This window comes from Barbus barbus, assembly GCF_936440315.1.
Source record: "Barbus barbus genome assembly, chromosome: 33".
NCBI lineage: Eukaryota > Metazoa > Chordata > Actinopteri > Cypriniformes > Cyprinidae > Barbus > Barbus barbus.
The window spans coordinates 13,707,587-13,730,677 of record NC_136761.1 but is presented as its reverse complement, the minus strand read 5'-3'; the positions used below and the strand labels follow the sequence as shown (position 1 = coordinate 13,730,677).

General features: G+C 39.8%; 2 protein-coding genes across 2 annotated transcripts in view; one reads left to right on the top strand and one right to left on the bottom strand.

The window, feature by feature from the left end:
* Window positions 1-23,091, top strand: part of LOC306853183 (catenin alpha-1) — a 103,147-nt gene that overhangs the window by 38,809 nt on the left and 41,247 nt on the right. The window contains exons 8-9 of the mRNA XM_079390397.1: window positions 14,119-14,199; window positions 14,418-14,570. Coding sequence (XP_079246523.1) covers window positions 14,119-14,199; window positions 14,418-14,570 — 234 coding nt within the window. The remainder of the gene's footprint in view (window positions 1-14,118; window positions 14,200-14,417; window positions 14,571-23,091) is intronic.
* LOC306853174 (leucine-rich repeat transmembrane neuronal protein 2-like) lies at window positions 6,012-10,691 on the bottom strand. The gene is made up of 2 exons (XM_079390382.1): window positions 10,021-10,691; window positions 6,012-9,472 (listed from the first exon to the last, which is right to left on the bottom strand). Exons 1-2 carry the CDS (start codon window positions 10,334-10,336, stop codon window positions 7,848-7,850), a joined length of 1,941 nt encoding a protein of 646 aa, XP_079246508.1. The 5' UTR covers window positions 10,337-10,691; the 3' UTR covers window positions 6,012-7,847.

The following is a 23,091-nucleotide window of genomic DNA, read 5'->3' as shown; positions in this document are numbered from 1 at the left end:
GTGCCATGTTTATTAACCGCTCTGTACGATTTGTCACCAGCGACTGGATGCCACAACTGATTGCTCTGTGAAGACAGATGAACGCCGCAAAGCTTGACATGCCCCATTCTCTGCCCCTCAATCATGAGCCGGGGCTTTGTAACTACATGCTGTCCAGTTTCGCAGACCTCTCCCTAGAAAACTGAGGAATGGCTATCATGCACCTCCTCTGGTGCACGGTGCAGGTGTCTTCATAAGACCTGTGACTTTTCAGCAGCCACACAGTTGTTCCTTGCCTGCGACAGGTAGGCGTATGAAATGAAAAGGTCACCCTCGTATAGATAATGTACCAAGCTGTTTCTAGTGACATGTCACTGTTGGAAAAGTCATGTCTCTAAATAAACTGCTGTGCTGAAGTTTATTCAGTTGAATCGAAAGGGGAAGTTAACAAGGCATTTTAATGTTAGTTGGTATTAGTTCTGTAGTAAGTTTTTTCTGACAAAAATCACTTAAATTTATTCATTAACTTCATATCCATAAAGTAAAATCACTTTTACTCTAAAATGGTATGTAGTTTTAGTCGACTGAACAAAATTTTAGTTTCCATTAAAATATTCAAGCATTTTATATTAATTTAAACTTGCCATGTATTGTTTTCATTATTTGAAACAACAATACTCTCATCTAGATTACTTCAAAACCATTTTGTGGTATTTTTCGTCAATTTAATTGTTTAATTAAAATTGCTTGCTAATTTTTCTCATCTTCGTTAAAGTTGACACTAAAAAAAAGGTAACAAACGTCTTCATTTGTATTTTTGTCAACAAAATAAACACAGATTAGATGAGCAAATTTACCTTTTTATGCATGGGATTAAATTTTGTTTTTTTATTTAATGTAGTTACACTTAGAATTGTTTTTAAAAATCTTACACTAAACCAAATATGACGACTGAATAAGAAACTAGTTTGGCTGGACTCAAGACAAGGTTTTGGCAGTTCCCTCCACTTGTATCTCCTTGTTATGTGATTATGACTGATCTGGTCCAAGATGTGTTTTTGGGTTCTGAAGAGGAGCAACTTTAAAATGTGGAAAGCAGTAAATATTATAAAGGTTTCTGCTGATGAGAATCCAGATTGATGCGTCCTCCCTGGTAAGTGTTTTCAAGATTAATTGGAAACTCATAATGTTTCAAACATACGCAGCTCTTGAGTCCTTGAACCCTGTAGGTTGAGTTTCCCAGTAGCATTGCCTTCAAATGGTTGCTTTATTGCTTCTGGCCTGGTTGAAAAGGTTTGTTTTTGATCAAATAGAGATGGAGTGGTACTGGGAGAAATGGGCTATAGTCACAGCATCTGGCTGGTCTTAACTCTAAGATCTCAATGTAATTTGCCTTTAGATATAACTGATTGATTTTTCAAGAGCTCCTCTTCAAGAGGTTCAAGGCAGTAATTGGATTTCCTTAAATTGTGCACATGGTCTCTTGACTGTTTTCAGCGAGTCAATGATGAGTGTGATGCAGATGTTTCACCTGTGACACTGGGAAATAATGGGCAATCGTGAAGGAATCCAGATAGGAGTAATTATAGCACGTTTGCATCATAGTTGATTATGAAGACCTAATGGGTGGCGGTGGCAGGCTTTCTCTGTGCTGCGTCAGAATGCCAGTTGCAGCTCCACTCATGTTCAGTTGACTATTTCTTATGGTATTTTAGGCAAGAAAATGCTTCTCTATTGGGTTGCGTGACTGCTTTTAGGTGCTTTTGCACACAGGAGGAACCTTTTCATAGTTCTTAGAACTATTGGTGGAAGTTCCCAGTTTCTGGCATGTTTGCACCGCAGGAACTAGGAACGTATTTAGTTCTTGGGAGAACTAAATTAGCTCCTACTTAGAGTTCTATTGGAACTACCAGTGATGTAGTGTACACTGATAGGTCAAACGCATACGAAACACTGGCTACCTGGTATTTTTAAAAAGCATTGCAAAAATATTTACTCAACGAACATGGAAAACTTGTTGGCTAGTTCCTAGAACTACGCGGAGCGAAAGTGCCTTTTTTTTACCAGCCTTGTAACATGAAGGTCACTTCTATTGACAAGTCAAAGAACAGGTATGTCAGTGTTATTAGGGTCCTTTTCTTAACCTGCTGCTGTGGATTAGCCCTGACTCATTGCATTAGCTCTGTGTGCACCTTGATATCTGGTATTACTTCCCTCTGATTCTTAGATGTGTCAGACATTCTCATGAATAGGGCTGCATAAAGTTACTTCTGGTCAGAACAAGGATAATGAATGTCTTTGTTCGTCGCACCATAGATGGTAATGAACACGAATTCGGTTTGGCTGAACACTGTTTCCTTGGCAACCATGTGAGAGATAAAAGGAGCGTTTTGTCATTTTAAATCCTGCGTGTCCACATCTAGTGACGGTCATCATCATTAACAATGTAGAAATCAAATGTGATGGCTGGTTCTTTTTTCTTTTGGGTGCTTTTTATGTACATTTAAATGCTAGTTAAACTCAAACCTAGTTATCTTTTGTTGCATTTGTTGCCATGCATTGCATCATTGTATTACCATAAACTACAGCACTAAACGTAATATTTAAAAGTCATTCATTTCTAATACACACACATTCCTAGATCCTTTTTTAAATATATAAACCAAGGAATCAGCTAATATAACATCACAGTATGATTACATATATGACTAGATGTGCAAAAAAGTGGCAGCTAAAAAATAAGTGTACATGTGATTTATTTATTTTTTTGCCTTTGCAGAATAGAGGTTGTGCGCTTAACATGCACAGCTAGTAATTAGCACTACAACATTTGGTATCATCTTAACGTCCAAGGGCAAAAGCACTTCAGCTGAATCTGATGAAAAAATGCTTTTATTTTCCTGTAGCTTGTTCATTGAGCCACATTGCGCCTCTTGCTATCACATCCTTTTTGTTTACCGCTTTGATCAGGGAGTGGATGAGGGATGACTACCCTTGGTGGCTAATGGAGCTTCGGCCCTTTGCTTTAATAGTTCATTTTGAGAGTCTTGTTTTGAAGAGAGGTGTCCATTCATCCTCTGTGGTCCCTGAGAGCACTGAGCTCTAAGGAAATGATGCAGAGAGAAAAAGACCCTTTTTCGTAGACCTAAAAACAGAGGGACCAAATTAATGTTTGGAGCGACTGCTGTGGTACAATAACAAATCAAAGTATTAGCCTGTTTTCATCTGGTCTCAGAGTTGCCTTTTCTTTTGTGTGTGTTCAGTGACTTTCTGCAGGGTTTAAACGAGCCTTCGTAATTAGTAACACGGTGTACAGTTCCAACACAAAATTGAGACGCACGATATCCTCTCACTTTCTTACGTTCATCTTAGTGTACTTAAATCTCGAGTTAAATCACTTGTTTTCATTTCCTCAGACGGGGACAGACCTCTGCCATGTAGGGCCGCAACCAAATTAAAAAGTGACCTTTGGAGTTAATAGCTTCCTTTCCCAGTGAGTGAAAAGCCTTTAGAAAGCCGCTGCATCTGAAACCTCTGTAGTCACAAAGCCTTTTCTCTTACACACACTGTCTGGCCAAGAAATGGCTGTCCTTTATAAATCATGTTCAGCTTCAGCCATGCTGCCTCCCCCCACTCCCTAACAACTTTCCTTTTTCTCTGTAGAAAATGCCTATAGGCACAGCATCAGTGAACCAGTGGTCAACAACTGCCCGGAGGGAGTCGACCTATCGCTTGGCTTATGCCTGCAGTAAAATCATTAAAATCAATTCTATCGTCTGGGTTACATGGCCTTGAGATTTACAAAAGATATAACATTTTTAAACTGTGAGGCAGCAAACACGGATGACACACACAATATCGGTGTTGTTCAGGTGTCTGGATATATGAATGTATTTATAGAAAAAGCATTCAAAATGGCTACATAAAAGCTGATGTTCACTGTGTCGGATGTATTGGACTCCCAAGGTTAGGCATACAGTAACAGTCGGGTATTATTTGTTTTTGGTCCCCTTCATTCTGCACTGGAAATTTTTTTTTTTTTCAGCTTGCCCTGCAGTACTTGTGCAGTGCACAGTATGTAACGCCGGCGGGTAGCTGTTGTGGCATATGCTTGCTGCCACCCTCACACTTTTGAAACCTCCACAGAGGCTGCAGCTGCCTCTGTAAATCACTGGGTTCACGCTAGGCTTTATAATATACCTGCATTTTATTTAATATTTTATAATATTTAATATTTTCTTTCTCTTCCTGGCCAAAACTCAGATTTTACAGAATTATTTTCTCAGAATAATACAGTTTTGGATGAAAATCAGTTATGTGGGTTCAGAGTGACTAACTTGCCTTTTCATTTTATTTTTGGAAGTGTATTTGTAGAGCGTCTGAGACCTCAGTAATTTCCCACTGGTGGTGTCATGCATCAGCACCATTTTACGTTCTCTGCTCACCAAAAAACCTCAGAGGAATGGAGAAGGAAAAACCTGTCCAGACGGATATATATACATGCAACACTTCACGTAAGAGAAGTAATGGTCACATGTAATTCTCCTACTTTTGTGCTGCTTTTCTACCACCATCCACCAAGCTACCACCTATTAGATCAGATCTAAATCAAGAACCAGTGGGCTAGATGATCATTTTGAACCAATGTCAATCATTTTGTGTTTATAATAGCATTTTTAAGCTGATTTGAACACTGCCGTGGGCTAGAGTGGAATCTCGGTCATGCTGTTGTGTTTTGATGCCAGTCATTCAGGCAGGCTGTTATCTCGGTTTAGAAGGGCAGGTGAGTGCTGGGTTATGATAATGTTAATGATATCAGAAGCCATTTACTTCAGAAGGGCACCTTGCCTGAAGCCCAGACCAAATACCCTGAGTGTACCATCCTTTAAAAGCCTTTCAGCCATCTCTGTATTCAGCACGTTTGATATATGATAGAGTTTCTGCAATCCTTTGTGTAGACGATATTTAAAAGGAAGGAAAGTAAGACCTAAAGAGCATATTAGACCAAAACGTTTATAAATTGTAACATTTTTATTTAAAAATATACGTCTTAAGGAAAAAAACTTTTCAGTTGGCCACATCTTCACCCACTATACAGATATGAAATTGTACATATTACAATACAAAAGGAAAAAGCGGGGTTTTGGGGAGAGGAGGGTGAGAAGCATTCATTTTAGCACAAAGACGTTTTGGGGTGTGATTTGAAAGGGGCTTTTTGGCCAGAGTGAGCAGCAGGACTTCAGCGTATGGCAGGATAACATTCCCTCCAAAAACAGTTTACAGGAGTGCAAATGGATTCATGTTCAGTGGTTTTTGTGATTGCTTGTAAGCTGATAGTTTAAACATATTACAGTGTTTGTCAGCATTTCATTAGAAAGTTGTTCTTTCCCACCGTATATGCCTAAACTATCAGAACAGGATGTGAGACTTGTCATTTGTTTTCCTTCTTTTTTTGGGATGGTGCTGATGCTCATGTTTTCTTTAAACATGCAAGGTGTTTTTGAGAAATGCAGAAAGCAAAGGTCGGCTTTTCAAATTCAAAACAAAGCAACACCATTGTTAGAGGTTCTTGGCTCAGTAATGTTAGCTGTAGTTTTTCTCGTTCAGTCCAACAGCATTTGGGAAATGCATTTTGCAATGTTATTTCCCAGCTACACCTCTGGCTGCACAGAAAAGATCAGCTACACAGACCTACATTCTGTTTCTGTTTGTCTTTACCAACATAAAATTGTGTTTTGCAGTGTTGGAGTTGGTGAAAGAATTTTAGCAGCCATTCCTCACTCATGGAATTTTACAGCACCCTCTAGAGGACAATTTTAATCCGTCTCTTCAGGCATACTTAATTTCAGTATATGGTAACTACGCAAGTTTCTTTTCTACTACCATTTGGTAGGTGACCAAAAATGGGCTTTGATGTAGAGGCAATTTCTCAGGTTTTGAGCTTTCCCCCAGAAATCTCTGTCCAGATATGATTGTTTCATTTTTCTTTTTAGCCTTTATTTATTTATTTTTTACTAATGAGGCAGTAACCCGTATTGCAGCACAACTAGGGTGGTGTTCAGAGCTTTCCAGCTTTTCCCCAGGGTGTTGTCAGTCACCGTTTTGTCATGCAGTTCTTTTTTTCCTCTGGTTTATGTACCCTGATTTAGCCTCACTCGGTGGCTCCTAAGATGCTCATTGACTTCAATTAGATGCTAACCAGTGTTTGGTTCCCTGTACCCCCTTGTGCATCCCTGCCCCTAGCTCCTGATTACAACACAAAGAGCTACTGCTGCAGTGGCTTCTTTAGTTTGATGCTAATGTCTGTCCTCTCAGTGCTGCATACAAATGTCTTCTGACCCAGCCTCCCGTCGTCTTCTGCTTGCTCTCCTGAGAGCTTTACTTCAGCTTTTATCTGTTTCTTTAGTGTCCTTGGTATGAACCTCTGAATATTTCTTGCACAGTCGAAAAATGGCCTTTTTGTTTTTATAGGCTGAAAGGAGCAAGGCTATGAAGTAATAACTCTAGTCTTTTTTTATTTTATTTTTTTCCTTTAAGTACTGGCTGAGGAGGCTGAAACTTGCAGGGCAGAGGTTTTGGGTGACAGAATATTAGATTCATTTTCCCTGGGCTTAATTGACTCAATGTTGAGGCTGTCAGGTATGGTTATGCTCTTTGCTGCATTCGAACAGTGCGACGGCAAGAGTACGCATGTATTTTTAGGAGGCAATTGTCAGTGTCCTCTGCATGCCTTCTTTTTCTAGCTCTTCCCCTCTCCCTAGGAAGTTGTTCTCGCTGGTGTTTGCTTCATCGTCTAGCATCCTTTGATGGTCTCTACCATTAATTAATGATGCGGTGATCTAAGCAGCATTGTTCTATCACAGTGAGGATGTCAGTGTTTGGAGCCATCTTATGTAAGAATATATGCACAATGATAATTGAGCAATTGCCTCTGTTTAACATTTAGTATATCCCTGCTGAATTCGTAAAAGAGGGAGCTTGTTCGGACATTTTGTTAGAACCAGTGCAGAGCCGAATTGGACATTAACCTTTTCACACAAAGTGCTAGGCTTTAAGATTTCAAGAAAGCGGACAGTTTATTGAATTTAACCAAATGCAGAAACGGGAAGGCAGTTAAGTGTTCTCATTAGTTCAGATTTAAGACTCGATCAAAGTGTAATGATCATTTCTGCCACATGAGGAAGCCAAATAATGTCGAGTGGGTTGAATTCCCTGTTCAAAACTAAATTTCATTATGTTGATCAATTTATAACAGTACTTGTTTTCAATTTAGAAAACGTTTAATAAAATATGCTTTGTGGCCATCTGATGTGGTGGTGTTTTTTTTTGGTTTCCTCTCCCCAAAAGTGAATGTGAGTGAGATCTAGTGTTGCTAACGTGCACCAAATGTCTTTTTTAATTTTTTTTATCCTTTTAAATTTGCACTGCTCAGCGCATGTAACACTATTTTTCCATGACACAAAATATCACCATTTATCAGAAGATATGTCATTTTATAAACGGTTTTCTGGAGCATAGGGTTCCAGGTGGTTTGGCTATAGATTTCTCATCTCCTCTGTGCTGCAGAATACATAGTACACAAACTGGTGATGCAGTGACGCATCCAACCTTCCTCTGCTGAGATTGATTGCCCCAGCTAGATATGAACTTTTGCATTCGTATTACAAAAATAAACTTGTGGAATTTTCTACATTTCCTCTTTTCAAATTCATCCCAGTCATCAAGCTTTCATAGATTTCCAAAGCTGACAATTTCAAAGAAATACTCTTCTTCATACATACTGAAAAGGGGAAACATGTCCAAAAGCAAACCCTGTATCTTTTGAAATGGACAAATGGTTAAACCCAGAAACTGCAGGAATAAATAGTTTATACTTCACACTCTTTGTAAGGCAGTTGCTGACATTTGCACTGCCCATAGCCATTGATGATCACAAGTGCACCTTCCTCGTGACTAGTCTCGTACTCGTTATAGGGCACCTGTGTGGCCAGGTCCGCCATTGGCTGTCTCTGCTGGGTCCTCATCTGTCGGCGGTTCTGAATGGCCGAGCAATGGCGGATCCGCCTCAGAGTGGGAGGGCAGCATTTTCGTGATATGTACACTACAAAAATGATGAAAAAGAAGGAAAACAACAGAGCCATGGTGCCAATGATGACCCTCTGGGTCAGCACTGTGTTGTCCATCGCAGAGTAGTCCTCTGTAACATCTGCCCCCTCCACCGTCATGGTAGTAGCGAGGGCAGTGCGTGGGGGTTGGGTGGTGGTGGTTGTAGTGGTGACAATCGTAAAGCTCCCAAAATCCTCTGCATAGAAGTCTTGTGTAGGAGTCTGCATATTTCCGAACAGGGAGCTTGTGATCTCCGGGAGCATGGCCTCCGTGCTGGTACTGGTCAGTACGACCGGGGCCGATAAATTTTGGCAAAGTTGGAATCCGTACACGGCATCCAGTATTTCCTCGCCCTGTGCGTACTCGGGACTGTGGCAGAGGATAGAATGCTCCCATCGACCCTTAAAGGTGCTAAGCCAAGTGGCCAAATTGCAGATCCTTTTGGTACATTCCCATAGGTTGCTCGACAGCCCAATCGCGTTTAGGGACTTCCACATATCCATGGTTTGGGTGTCGAGGCTGCTCAGTTTGTTGTTATCCAGCAGCAGGATCTTGAGGTTGGGCAAAGTCTCAAACACATCGGGGGTGAGTACACGTATCTCGTTCCCAGTGAGATCCAGTTTCTCCAGAGTTGTCCATTTCCATTCCATGGTGCTTGTTAAATTGTTGATCTTGTTCCACTGAAGATAAAGGAACTGGAGGGCGACCAGACGAGGGAAGTGTGCCAAGTTAATCTTGGTCAAGTGATTGTGTTCCAAATGGAGCTCCCGCAGCTTAATTAACCCGGCGAAGCCATTCCGGGCCAGGCTACGGAGCCGGTTGTTGCTCAGGCCAAGGTATTCCAGGCTCCGGCAGTCCCAGAAGGCCCGCACAGGTGTTGTGCGCAATGAGTTTGACCGCAGGTGTAGGATCTGGAGCTTCCGGAGCCCGTGAAAGAGCTCAGGCTCCAGAGCTGTCATCTGGTTGAAGGAGAGATCCAAGATCTGCAGGTTGATGAGGTGGATGAAGGTTGTGTTTGGCAGCTTGGTGATGCGGTTTGAGCTCAGGTTAAGGTCCTTGAGCTTGTACAGCCCCTGGAAGGCATCCTCATGCACGGTGGTTATTTGGTTGTGGTCCAGGTGAAGCCAAGTGAGCTGGGTGAAGCCAAAGAACTGGTCTGAGCTGAGCTCACTGATGCTGTTGTGTCTGAGCGAAAGTCCAAGGGCCCCTTTATCCACACTGTCTGGGGGCGCCAGGAGCCCCTGCGTGTCGCAGTAAAACTGCAGGTCTTCACATCGGCATTTCTGGGGGCAGGTTGTGCATGACACAGGAGGGAGGCACAGTAGCATGCTGATCACACAAAGTGCCGCTGGTGCTTGTCCCACCAATGGCCACCTTGAATGGAAACCTGGGTGGGTTTAAAGATAAGAAAATAAACCGGGGGGAGGGAAATCTAATCACTGCAGTACACAAATTTTTTTTTTTTTCCATTATCATGCGCACTCTCTGTATTTGTCAAGTCAAAGCGATCTGCTTGTTGATCCAAGAATTTTAACAATGTTTAAGGGGAATGTTCAGTGACAGCACTGATTAGTTATTTTTACTTAAGTAATTTTAATGTATAAATTATTCATCCATATGTTTGAACTGCAGAATTAGCATTTTATTAGCTGATTTCATTTGTTTTTTCCTAGGATGCAGTTTATCATTATTTTTTTCCCCATCCCAGTTTGCCTTAATTTTTTTTCAATCATTAAGTAGCATTTTTTCCTTTTTCTTCCCTTTTCCTGCTATAAATTACTGCTCGTTACATATTACCAGACTACTAAGTAAAAAAAGGAAAAAGCTTTTTAAATATATAGATGTTTCTAGAGACCCTGCCAGCCACTGCCCCCCCTCCTATTCACTACATTGCCTATTCAGGTCCAGACTCTGTGAATAAAAGGGCTAACTTACCCATTCTTTTGTGTACATTGGGGGCTGCATTCAACTGTCTTTTTCTGCAGACTTTTGGAGCAGCCAGATGGAAGAGAAATCCAAAGGGGAAAAAACCTTTTGGGTAAATATAAAAGGAATCAAGCTCTTCAGAAATAAAGAAGTGCTGAGCCCCCCCAGTTGAACCAAATTCAGAAATTCCATGTCCTGGGATGCGGTTTCTTTTTTTTCCCCAGTCTGTCCTTTTTTCAGTCCTGCTATTCAATTCCCAGATTAAGAAAAGACCAACATTATTTGCCTTCCAAGAATCCTTAAATTCGAAGTTGGTGATTTGCATCCAAAGCAGCACCGCTGAGCAGATCCTGCCGTCCCTTAGCTGCCTCTTTCCTTTTCCACCGCAATGTCAGCTCAATTGGTTAATTGAAGATCACGCGTTCCTCTTTCATTGCTCGAGGTCCTTCATCCCTAACTTGTTGATGGCAGGCAGAGGCTGCACTTGCGACGCCAGTTCCGTGTGGCTCTGCTGTGATTTGTGGAGTTCTCTGCATCGAGGAAGGGGAGATGCAGTGAGGGAAAAAGCAGAGGAGAGGAGCTGAGATGTTATTCTGTGCTTTTGTTGCAGCCACTCACTGCTACAGAGTGGTGGCAGGCTGGCGTCGATCATCAGTGCAGTTTCTCCCTCTCCCTCTCCCACTCTCTCTCTCACTCTCATGCGCGCTTTGGTTCGCTCCCTGGCTCGCTCACTTTCCGCCTTGCACACTTGCACAGTGCTTTGCCGTTTGATTCAACGCACACCCTCCACCTCCTTTACTTTTTTTCCTCTGGTTCGTCACAGTCACAATATTGATAACTGCAACGTGTTGCGGCAGTTCACAGCCGAAATTAACAATTACATTAAATCTCCTCGTCTGCTTCCTGTCTGGTCAGATTTTGTGTGTCTGTACGTGTATGTTTATATGTATGTACAATTTGGTGGTTTTTGGTTTTGTGTTTTTACTTCAATTAAGTATTGATGAATGAATTTACAATATAATTAAGTTGGCACAGGAAACTGATGCTTAATTTGATTTGCGATGATTTGAAGTCAGATTGTTCCTTCCCTTCTCTCTCCCTTTCGCTCGTTCAGGTTTTCAACACGAAACGCGTCACAAGAAAACCGACGTCACTGAGACCTTTTATACTCCTGTCGATCTGCAGTGGTGGGGACAGAGTCTGAATGCTGGACTTAATAGTGTATTCACACTGCACAACCCGACAGGAGATTTCCTTAAACATAAGACTTGCACAACGTAGCTGTTGTCTGCATTTTCTCTGCTCCTCTGTCTTTTGGCAAATTTTTCTTCATGCGTGTTTGCTGAATGTAATGTAATGGAAATTAAACTCTTCCTTTTTTTATGAAATCAAGCCTGACGTGTTGGATGACAGCCTATAAAGCTTACTGGCTAAAAATGGATGAGAAGGGATATGTATTTGCAAATCAGAACCTTTTTTTTTTTATATATATATATATATATAGATATAGATATACTACTAAAGATATTAAACAAATAAAAAAATAAAATTACGTAGTCAATCTGGAATCAAAACACCCAGATCTAGATAGATAGATAGATAGATAGATAGATAGATAGATAGATAGATCTGGGTGTTTTGATTCCAGATTGACTATGTAATTTTATTTTTTTATTTGTTTAATATCTTTAGTAGTATGTATTTGTATGTTTTATATATATCATTAGTTATTATTTTTTTTTTTGTCAACTTTTTTGTTTGCTCACAGGCTTTTTACTCAAGACATTGCAAAGATATTTTCTGAAATTATCCCCTTTAAAAGACAGTTATTGCTAGATGTCAGATCGCCTGCTGTGGAAAAATTATTCCTGTTATTATGTGTAATTGTTGGCCTGTTGTAGTTGGAATCTTTGCATTACTTGACTACTTCTATATCAAAATCTCACGGTATGAGTTGCATTTAGGACCTCATGTCAAGTTAAAAAGTTTCTTTTTTTACAATTATTTGTCAGATTGCCATCTTCTGTTTCTGAATGCAGCAATCGGGATGAAAAGGTAACCGTGACTCTAAACCAGCTCATTTATACAAATCTTTGGTCAAACTTTATTTTAAGGTTCAATTCTCACAATTAATTAAATGTGAACTACAACTTTTGCCTCAAACTACTAATTAGTAAGTTTTTAATGTAAGGTATTAAGTACGATTAGGGATGTAGAATATGGTCATGCAGAATATATGCTTTATAAGTACTAATAAATAGCCAATATGCTAGTAATATGCATGCTAATAAGCAACTAGTTAAGTGACAATTGGTCCCTATACTAAAGTCTTACCAAATCTTTCTTTCTTCAGATATGCCACTGTCTAGTTAATTTAGTGTGTAGTTTGGCACTTTTTTTTCCTTCTATGTACACAGTGACTCTAGGTTGTTCTAAAATTGCTTTCGTGCCATTGTACCTACTGTGCTTAATTTGAACATCTGTTTCTTTTTTTGGGGTGGTCACTTTCTAAAATGACCTGGGCCATTTTGTTTGATTTATTTATTTTTTTTTCTCCATAGGTCATAATACTTTTTTAAAGATACTTTTCTCACTTGTGTGTAATCTGCCCTCAAGGGAAGTCTTTGCTGAGGAGGACTGTTTTAAAATCTTTTTATTTTTTTCCCTTCACCAATCTGTAGGGAGATTTGTTCATGCTGCAAGCACAGGTCTACCTGACCATCATTAACTATATGTGTGAAAACACCACGTAAACTAGTGTGAGGAATCAAATGACTGCCCAATTAAGTTGAGCTGCTTGGAGCAAAATCAATACTGAGTGATTCAAGTCATTTGGGCCTCCGGGGGAACATGCGATCATATGGGTAATACCCATCAAATTTTCTTACTTTCGCTCTGGATGAATGTACCATTTGCACTAATCTAGGTGATTTTTGTTCAACTCAATGAGCAACCCATCTGTAGGTTAGTGATTTAGAATTGACAGTCCCTCACCATTATTACACTGGAGAGTCTATGTTGTTCTGAAGTGCTTTTATCCAACTGGCACAAAATCAGTAGGGGATTAAGGCTGATGGCGTTCGCTTGCCTCCTACCGTGTACCACCCAATGGGGTTAGGATGTAGGGGGGGTTGAACTGCCAGTGTCACTGCCATATTTCATTGAATGTCACGCTTTTGTTGCTTGTGCCCCTGTGATGGCCTTCCCCCAGGCTTTTCCCTGTGCTGGAGATTTACCTACCCACTGCACATGAGCAATTTGTCTGGGGCGTGTGAGAGAGATCTACTTTCCCAACGTTAGCCAATCTGACTTGAAGCGCTGGACAAGTGGACGCTTTGTAAAGTGTGGAAATTGCTCAGATTTATCTCCGACAGTCATTGTGTTGGCTTACATGTGAACTCTGCTTGACCAGGCATAAATTCTCCTGGCTACCTTCCTCTGAACTTTGTGTATTGTTAAAAGCTGTCTGACCCATCACATAATGGGTTTTATTTGAAGATCTAAATGGCTTGCTTACATTTTAGTCCTTGAAGGTTAGGGATAGAAGAATCGGACACCAGTTCAAAAGAATGTCACATTTTAACTAATCTTTACATGTGCCTTTGCCCTACATCCTTTCTTGTTTTTTATTTTTTATTTTTTTGTACTTGCTCTGCAGGAGAGCTATTTGTGTCATTTAATTATTTCACAGACTGCTTAAGCCCAGCTCAAGATAGTGACAGACAAATACTCTAGATTTTTAAGATGAAAAATGTATCGGTGAAAGAATGTGGGTGGGTGCCTCCTGACACTACCGCAAGTCACGTTAGTCATATGAAACCATTATTGCCAAAGGGGGGTAAAAGAACCTAAACCCCTACAAAGTTTTCAAGAATAAAATGAAATGTTTGCCACAGGGGGTTATAACCATCCGAGTGACTCATGCTGTTTTACGTTTTTCTTCCTCTGTAGAAAATGCATCTTATCCATCATATCTTGCAAGTTTGTCTTGTCCTTTCAGTCCTCAGCTTTAACTCCCACCTGTCGTTTTTCTTTTTCCCAGCGAGCCTGACTATAACAACTTTAAATGAGACTAAGTATATGTCTCCCTGTTTGTTTTTATCACAGGCTGGACATAAAGAGAAGAGCGATGCCCTGAACATGGCCATTGACAGGATGACTAAGAAGACCCGTGACCTGCGTAGACAGGTCTGTTCACCTTGAAGGAGTGCACAGAATCACATTTATTTTGATTATAGGTGTCAACAAGAATACTTTCCGTCCTTCTCCTTAATAATATATCATGACTGTCTCTCTTTAGATGCATGTTGTTTACATTGCGTTTTAAAAATGAATATACCAAACCCAGGTGCTCTGAGTGATCAAACACTAGCTAAGGGTTTGTGTTTGCGTATTTATAATTTCAGCTGCGGAAGGCTGTGATGGACCACGTGTCGGACTCTTTTCTGGAGACCAATGTTCCACTGCTGGTATTGATTGAGGCTGCCAAGAATGGTAATGAAAAGGAGGTGAAGGAATATGCCCAAGTTTTCCGCGAGCACGCCAACAAACTGATTGAGGTAGGCACCTGTTTTCTGCTCCATAAAGTGCCAATTACTGTCCCTCGTCTGTTGCAGATTTTAAATTCTGGAATTGTTTCAAAACAAACGATGGAACATTATTTGTACTCCTCCAGACTAGCTATTCTTTTGTTTAACATGGCATCTCGAAGAGAGCACACATGATTGGTGATTGTAGATTTGTTGTCTAACGCCGGTTTCACACTGCAAGCGTAAGCAGGGCGTAAGCAGCGCGTATTTTTTTCGGCGCCCATGTTAATGGATGAGAGCGTTCACACAGCACGCAGGGGCGGCGCGGCAGCGTGTAGCAGGAGCAGAGCAGGAGCGGCAGTGCCGCGATCGTTTCGGCGCCGAGTCTATTTTTGCTGCGCTGCTTACGCTCAAATAAAGTGACAAAGCATTGATTATGGACCAAATACACACGAAAAAGTGAAATTTTTCCCCAGAATGTAAATTAATGACATCTACTATGTTGTAAATAGAGTATAAACTTCAGTAAAAAAAATAAAATAATACTATATATTACAAAAAACTAAATAAAATAAAGTTTTTGCTCTAATCACTAAAATTTGTTTAATTTATACTGTTATTTCATCTTAAGTCACTGGTTAACTGTATTAATTATATTAGCCTATATGTGTTATAACTATATAGTAAGTTGCCATAAGAACAGGTGTCATGTTGACATCATGATGACGGTACTAGTGCTAATGCAAAGACAATCATGGACGACACTCGTCTAATCGTGGAGGTTGAGAAGCATACAGTTATTTATGATCCTCATAATTTACTATATAAAGACTTGCAGGCGAAGGGAAAAAGCATGGGAGGAAGTTGCATCAGCACTCGGTGCAGAAGTCGGGGGAAGTCGTGGCCTAATGGTTAGAGAGTCGGACTCGTAATCGAAAGGTTGCGAGTTCGAGCCCCCGGCCGGCAGGGATTGTAGGTGAGGGGAGGGAATGTCCAGCGCTCTCTCCACCCTCAATACCACGACTGAGGTGCCCTTGAGCAAGGCACCGAACCCCCAATTGCTCCCCGGGCGCCGCAGCATGGCTGCCCACTGCTCCGGGTGTGTGTTCACGGTGTGTGTGTGTGTGTGTGTGTGCATTTGTTCACTACTCACTGCTGTGTGTGTGCACTTGGATGGGTTAAATGCAGAGCACCAATTTCGAGTATGGGTCACCATACTTGACAATACGTCACGAAAAAAAAAAAAAAAAAAAAAAAAAAAAAAAAGAAAGTAATAACCTTTCTTACTTTTTTGTTTTCAATTTTTAGCATGCCCACGTACAAACAAACAGACAGAATAAGGTCACACATGCTACATACATCTAAGCTGTAGACTATACTGTATGTCTATTTCAGACTTAATTCTCAATAAATTGATCATTAAAAAACGTGTCTATTAAGAAGTTTAAGGTTACTTATTACAGACATTTTTTGGATTTTCTATGTTTTTGATGGGTAATGTATGTACATTTTCTGTTTATAAGATAGATAAAAACTACAAATGATTTTCTTAGTAATGTTTTTTTTTTGTAATGAAATAGGTAATTTATACCATAATTCATATATCAAAATATTAGCATTTAAATTATTCTACACATATATAAAATATGAAAAAGCAATTACTGTGCAAGGTTAATGACAACCTCAAGAGCACTGTCAATACTACAATGTAATGTTCAGGATAAAGCATTGTGTTGTATACATGTATAAGAAATATGAGATACATACGTATACAATTAAATGTTTCAAGTTGAGGAGGAAGGTAGGCTATTCTTCCTTCATCTTACATTGTGTAAACTGAACAGAGTGTACCCAAAGTCTGCGTCTCATCCTTTTTCGTAGTCTTCTTAACATATATAGCGCGATTGCCTTCCTTCTGTCAACAACTCTCACTACACGCAAACAAAGCATAAAAGAAAGTTGAAAACAAACTTATTTCGTAATTTATTAAAAAAATAGTCTTCCATCTGTAATGTATTTTAAATAGAAATAAAACAAAGCTAACTTATTACCCATTATTGAGAAATCTGTACAAAATCCGCGGTTCAGGTACGCGCTGCAAACGCTGCCGGTGTGAATGCAAAATGGATACGCGCTGCTTCTGCTCTGCTACCGTCCTGCTTGCGCGCTGCGTACGCCCTGCTTACGCTTGCAGTGTGAAACCAGCGTAAGACATTTGTTGACATTTTTCATTTAATAAATCAGATAAGCTCTTTAGGGGGTTTATGGTAGAAGTCTGTGTTGAAATGCACAGACCAATTCTGATCCAAAATAGATTTTGTGCACTGGATCTGACTTGCTTTTGTAGTATTTGTTACGAACACGAAACTGAGATTTTTTGCCAGACTATATTAAATGAAGTGATGAGTCAGGATAGACAGCCTAACCGATTATGGTGGTCGACCATTGCGTTTATCCAATTTTTGTTTTAAACTTTTATATTTTAGGATGCGGTGCTTGAAAGGGGATGATTTAAGAGGCTCTGTTTCTCGGAGAGGGTTTTGGTATGCTGACAGCATGCTTGAACGTGCTGCAGAGAAGTTGCATCTCTAAATTCATCCCCATCAAAGCATCGCTTTTGTAACAAATTCGCTGCCTTCAACAGATTTCAAGACAATTACTGTCAGACTTCAAATCACTTGCTGTGAGCAAAGTTTCCATTATTGTGTATAATCTGTAGATACTGTGAGAGCTATGATAGATCTGAGTGATAGAAGTTTTTAAATATTTAGCCTTATTTGTTAGATATTTGTAGGATTTCTGTCAGTTCCTTTTTTGAGCCGCACCCTCCACTATGAGCCTGAAACATTCTAATTATACCAGATACTAGATGAGTTTCTGGTTTGTAAAGTAGTAAAATATAGCTTTACAAATCACTAATTAAAAGTGCCTTATGCCACCCACAAAACAGAAAAAAATGGAAGGTGTCACTTCAAGTAGTTAGTACACACTTGAAGCAGAGAAACTTTCCTTTCTGATTCCAACATGCAAGCTGATGTGAAAACTGAATAAATTTGAATCGATAGTCAGCCACCATCACTATTTATGTGGGAATGCATCTGGAGTCTCTGTGTCATGACTGCTTGATCCAAGCGAGCGTGTCACAGCCTTTTTATCTTTTATGCTTATTTTTTTGTGGAGTGTCAGACAGGAGTCAAACTTACACTTTATTGTGCGGGACAAATGCAGTAAGGCTGATGGGTTTACAATGCCGCAGCCAGGGAACCACTGCATTTGTATGGGCAGTCACAACTGTGAATCACATTTTAAGCTCAGCCAAAGAGTGAAACTCCTCCGAGCCCAAGGTTAAGTGTTGCTTCAGTGGGGAAATGCGAAACAGCTGGATATCCGGTGTCTTATTGATGGACTTCACGAGAAATCTGCGTTGTCGTGTCTCTTTGTCGGCGACCGCATTCATGACCGATAAATAGGCTGTGTCTCTTGTGGCGTTTTATTTTCCAGATAGATGTTTTTCATGCCGAATCACTGGGGGCTTTACATCTCATGCTCGCATTGGCAGGGCCAGTGACAAGCTGACAGAAATGCTAGCTATCCTCATTAGTTTTTCAAATCTGTTCATCTTAGTCCCTGTGGTAACACGTCATCCACCGACATTTCAGACTGACCTCTCCCCACAGGGGTCAGGTCCGGCCCTCATGTGACATGCTGCATACAGGGGAAGACTGGTGAAGGAAATCAAAGTGAAGGGAAAAGGAGGGGTAATGAGTAAAAGCCTCAGAGCCTCACTGGGGGCTAAAGATAACCAAAGCACAACACGTCTCCAAAAAGTCACATCCGTCTCCCTCTCTGCCTCTCTCTCACGTTTTTCATTGCCTTGATTTGACACCAGCCAGTGGCCGCACCATATGCATTCCAACCTTAATCCAAACATGGATTACATGAACAAAGCGTGGGCTCATTTTGATGATTGCATCTGAGGGGCAATAATAGTGTTTTTTAATTTTTTTGAACGTTAAGGCAGCAAAATTTATAAAAAGACAGACACTTTGTGCCTAAAAACACTGATACCGGTAAAACGACACTAACTCACAGCTTCAAGTGACTGATTTCTTTAGTATAAAGAAAATTATTAATGCACTAAGCCTGCATTCCAGCTGTGTTGAGGTTCAGCTTATGCGTGACCTTGTGTTGTCGGCTTTGTATGGTGGAGGGGTTTTTTATGTAGGTTATTAGGCGAAAAAAAAACTGCATTGTCTGAAATAGCTGGAGCATCTCACTCCTGGTTGGTATCCAGTCTGTTGGCAAGAAAATGTATTCATGTGCATTAGGGATTTTTCCTGCATTCATGTACTTGCCTTCTGTTACAAAACGAACACGGAGGTTTGAAACTATGTGCCATATATGGGAATTCCTCTGTTTGCCGATGGCTTTCATCACTAAGGACGGTCTAATATATTTTTGACAGGCAGGGAAGGCGTGCCTTGCAGCAAGAGATGGTTGCAGAAGGGAAATTATTTTAACCTCTCTTAACTCTGTTTGGATTGGCTCTGGCTCTTGTCCTTCAGTATGGTTAAATAATGACCCTGAACTTTTATTATGCTGGGCATAAAAAAATGAAAGTAAGAAATGACTGAAAGTGCAAGTATGCATGTAAAGTGTTTTTTCAGTTCTTAAAGAAGTCATGGCATAGGCTCAAGTGTCCCACGGATTTTATGAAATGTTTTTATAAAGCCATCACATTCATTTATAGTGTATTCACAATGGACCTTTCTACAGATGATAATCTTTAACACACACACACACACACGCGCGCACACACTAGGGCTGTCAAAAGAATTTTCGAATTTTTAATATTCGTCAAATTTACAATAAAATACACATGCTACGCAATTGTATATGGTTTATAAAAATTTTTTTAAACATGCACTTTTTTTCAAAGATAGTCTTATTTTTATTGCTCTGAAGAAACGTGCAGTAGTAATATTTTGCTGAGTGCACCCTCTTGTGGCCTCAGGAGAAAAGCCCTTTTTTTTCCCCCTAACAGAAATTATGCCTTTTTAAATTTGAATATAATTCAAATATTAATAATTTATTACAAAATTTGAATTAAATTTTTCAGCCAATTTGACAGCCCACACACACGCACATTTGGGATCAGGAATTTTGCACAACTGTTTCCAACATTGATAATAAATCAGCATATAAGATTGATTTCTGAACGATCATGAAATTCATCTGTATTTTAAAGCATATAAAAATAGAAAACTATCATTTTAAGTTGTAATATTTCACAATATTACTTTTTTTCATCTGCATTTTTGATCAAATAAATGCAGCCTTGATGAGCATAAACACTATTACTAATCTCAGACTTTTGTATGGCAGTGTGTGTGTCTGTGTAGTTATAATTGAGATTATTCTTTAAATGATAACCTGCTTTTACAAATGTGGCCCACTTTCCATAAACAAGTGAGATTTTATAGTGTAATGTTGTTGTTTTTCTCGCTCCGTTTAGAGTAGGGCTGAACGATATTCTGTTTTGACATCGACATCGCGATGTGCGCGTGAGCGATAGTCACATCGCCGGAACATGCGATGTGAAGGGTAGAAGCCCATGGTGTATTAAGAGAACGGTAGCACCAGGGTAGCACACAGTAAACACGAGTTTGTTGTATGGCTTGTTGCTGGGGTGACATGCACGTTCCCCGTGCCTGCACAGTGATTGGTTCGCTGTGCCGCTGCTCACCGCTCACGCTCACAGCCAACATTCACTGCTAAAAATGCGCGACGAAGAGGATCCGCCGCAAAAAAATTATTTTGTACCAAAAAGAAAGTCGAAATCATCTATTTGGGACTATTTCGGCTACAAAAAGGAGGATGTTGACCAAAATGAGGTACTTTGCATGGAGTGTCATAAAGTTGTGGCCACAAAACAAAGAAACACCACCAATTTGTCTGATCACTTAAAACGGCACCACAAAGCTCTTTACGACGAATACAAAGTCAAATCTGGATGTCAACCAAAACAAACAAATATTTGTGATGCCTTTGCCAGTGTGATACCTTACCAGAAAGGCTCTCAACGACAGAAAGAAATAACAGACGCAATAACGTTTCATATCGCTAAAGATATGTTGCCATTAAATACAGTCGCCAAAGAGGGATTTAAGAAAATGATCCGAACGCTTGACAGGCGGTATGTTATAACATCCCGCACATATTTTTCACATAAAGATTGTGAACCAAAATGCTTAAGTTGTTTTATAAAAAATATATTTATTTTAAGTCATATTGTTGTAAACCAATCAGGGGGGTTGGTGTAAAGCTGCTGTTTAAAAAAAAAAATGTGTTCTGCTTTTGTGTTTACAGAAATGTTCTAATTTTGGAATAAAACATTAAGTGACCTTTTTGTCACTTGTAATGAAGCTTGCTTATTAGTGAAATTATTAATATAATGGAATGGTAATTATTGACTTTAGCCTGGATTGATGGCTCTCAATATCGCAATATATATCGTTGGGAAAAAAATATCGCAATGTAATTTTTTTCCAATATCGTGCAGCCCTAGTTTAGAGTTTAAATATGGATGTAGTTATTGCTGTAGGGAGGCCATTTAATTTGCAGTACGATGAAGCATCCATGGCTACAACAGGAATGGAACTGCAGCCAACTCTTCCCTCCCCTCTCTATCTTTTTACTCCTGCAGAAGGCATGAAGTCGACACCCTCCAAGAGCTGTAAAAAGTGCCAGCCATCTCTCTCTCTCTCTCTCTCTCTCTCTCTCTCTCTCTCTCTCTCTCTCTCTCTCTCTCTCTCAATTCAATTCAGAAAGCTTTATTGGCATGACAAAAACATACATTCTGTATTGCCAAAGCATTAAAACAACATAGAAAATAATAGTAATAATGAATCTCTCTCTCTCTCTCTCTCAATTCAATGTGCTTTATTGGCATGACAATTGTTACAATGTATTGCCAAAGCATAGCGTTTACATTATATATAGAACAAGTATGTATATATCAAAAAAAAAAAATACATGCATGTGTATATATAATTAAACAAAATAGAACAAATCAATTCTAGAATTCTGTGAACAGTTTAAAAGTGTGTGTGTGTGAGCGCATCACTGATTTGTTGACTCCTCCCTCTTTTTGTGACAGGCATCAATGTATCTTGCTGCTAGTGAGATACAATCTTGTTTCTTGTTTAACATTTTGAAGTCAGGGTAAAGTGTTTCAAATTTGGGATAAAATGCCTCTCTAATGTGTTGATAGTTAGGACAGCTGGTGAGGAAGTGTTGCTCTGTCTCCACTTCTCCATGAGTACAGTATGGACAGATGCGGCTCTCTCGATATCTGCCTGTCTCTATAGTCAGAGTATGACCGCTCAGTCTGTACCTCGTCATCTCTATTTAGGGCCAAATAACATTCAAGTTTACTTTGTTTTTCTGTTTTTTCCAATAGGTTCGATAATTTTCATTTTGTTCTTTTATAATTTGGTTGGGCCAAATTTTGTGGTTGACTATTTCAGTGTCCTGCTGCTGGATGTTAGTCATGTTAGTCTGTGTTTGCAGCTTCAGGACCATCTGAATCAGGGGACTTTTTTCAGGGTTCACTTCATGGTTTTTAAGGGCTTTAAAATGATAAGAGTTGGGGTCGCTCATTTTTAAGTGTTTCCAAAATTTGATGGCTCGTTTCTCAATGTGCATTAGTAGAGGGTATTGGCCTAATTCTGCCCTGCATGCGTTGTTGGGTGTGCTCCTCTGTACTCTTACAGAACTCAGCACGCATGGCTTCAAGCGGAGTTTTGTCCCATTTTTCAAATTGGTGATTTAGGAGAGGACCCCACACTTCACTGCCATATAATGCAATAGGTTCTATGACTGATTGGAATATTTTGAGCCAGATTCTAATTGGTATTTGAATTTGGATAGATTTTTTGATGGCGTAAAAGGCCCTTCTTGCTTTCTCTTTCAGTTCATTCACAGCCAAATTTAGTTTACCAGTTGCATTTATCTTCAGCCCGAGGTATGTGTAGTTTGTGGCATGTTCAATATTGGTCGTACCAAGGGTGAAATTGTCTCTTTCCCTGAACTCTCTCTCTCTGTCTCTCTGTCTCTGTCTTTCTTTCTTTCTTTCTTTCAAATAGTTTCTTTTGTAGAGACTTTTGCATTGCAGTCAGCACCGCTGGAGACCCTCCTGCCAACCTACATACAATGCCCTCCATAAGTATTGGAGCAGTAAAGACAAGTTTGCTCTGTTGGCTGTGGAGTCAAGACATTTGCAAATATGATTAAAAGATGAATGAGACAAAACTACAGAATGTCACATTTTATTATTAGCCATTTCAATACACATGTTTGACCAAATAAAAAGAACAGCACTTTGAGTTCATCCCACTCATTGATGTGAGTATAAATTTTGGGACAGTTGAACATAAAAGTTGATATAAAAGATTAAAAGCTATTATTTAGTTGTAGATCCCTTGCACACAATCACAGCAGTGAGTCTGTGACCCATAGACATCACCAGTAGGGCTGTATACCTTGGAGA

Coding starts and splice junctions, on each gene's coding strand:
- LOC306853174 (XM_079390382.1), bottom strand. CDS start 10,336: ATGCAAATCACCAACTTCGAATTTAAGGATTCTTGGAAGGCAAATAAT. Junction 9,473..10,020: donor CAATGTACACAAAAGAATGG/GTAAGTTAGCCC, acceptor AAACCCACCCAG/GTTTCCATTCAAGGTGGCCA.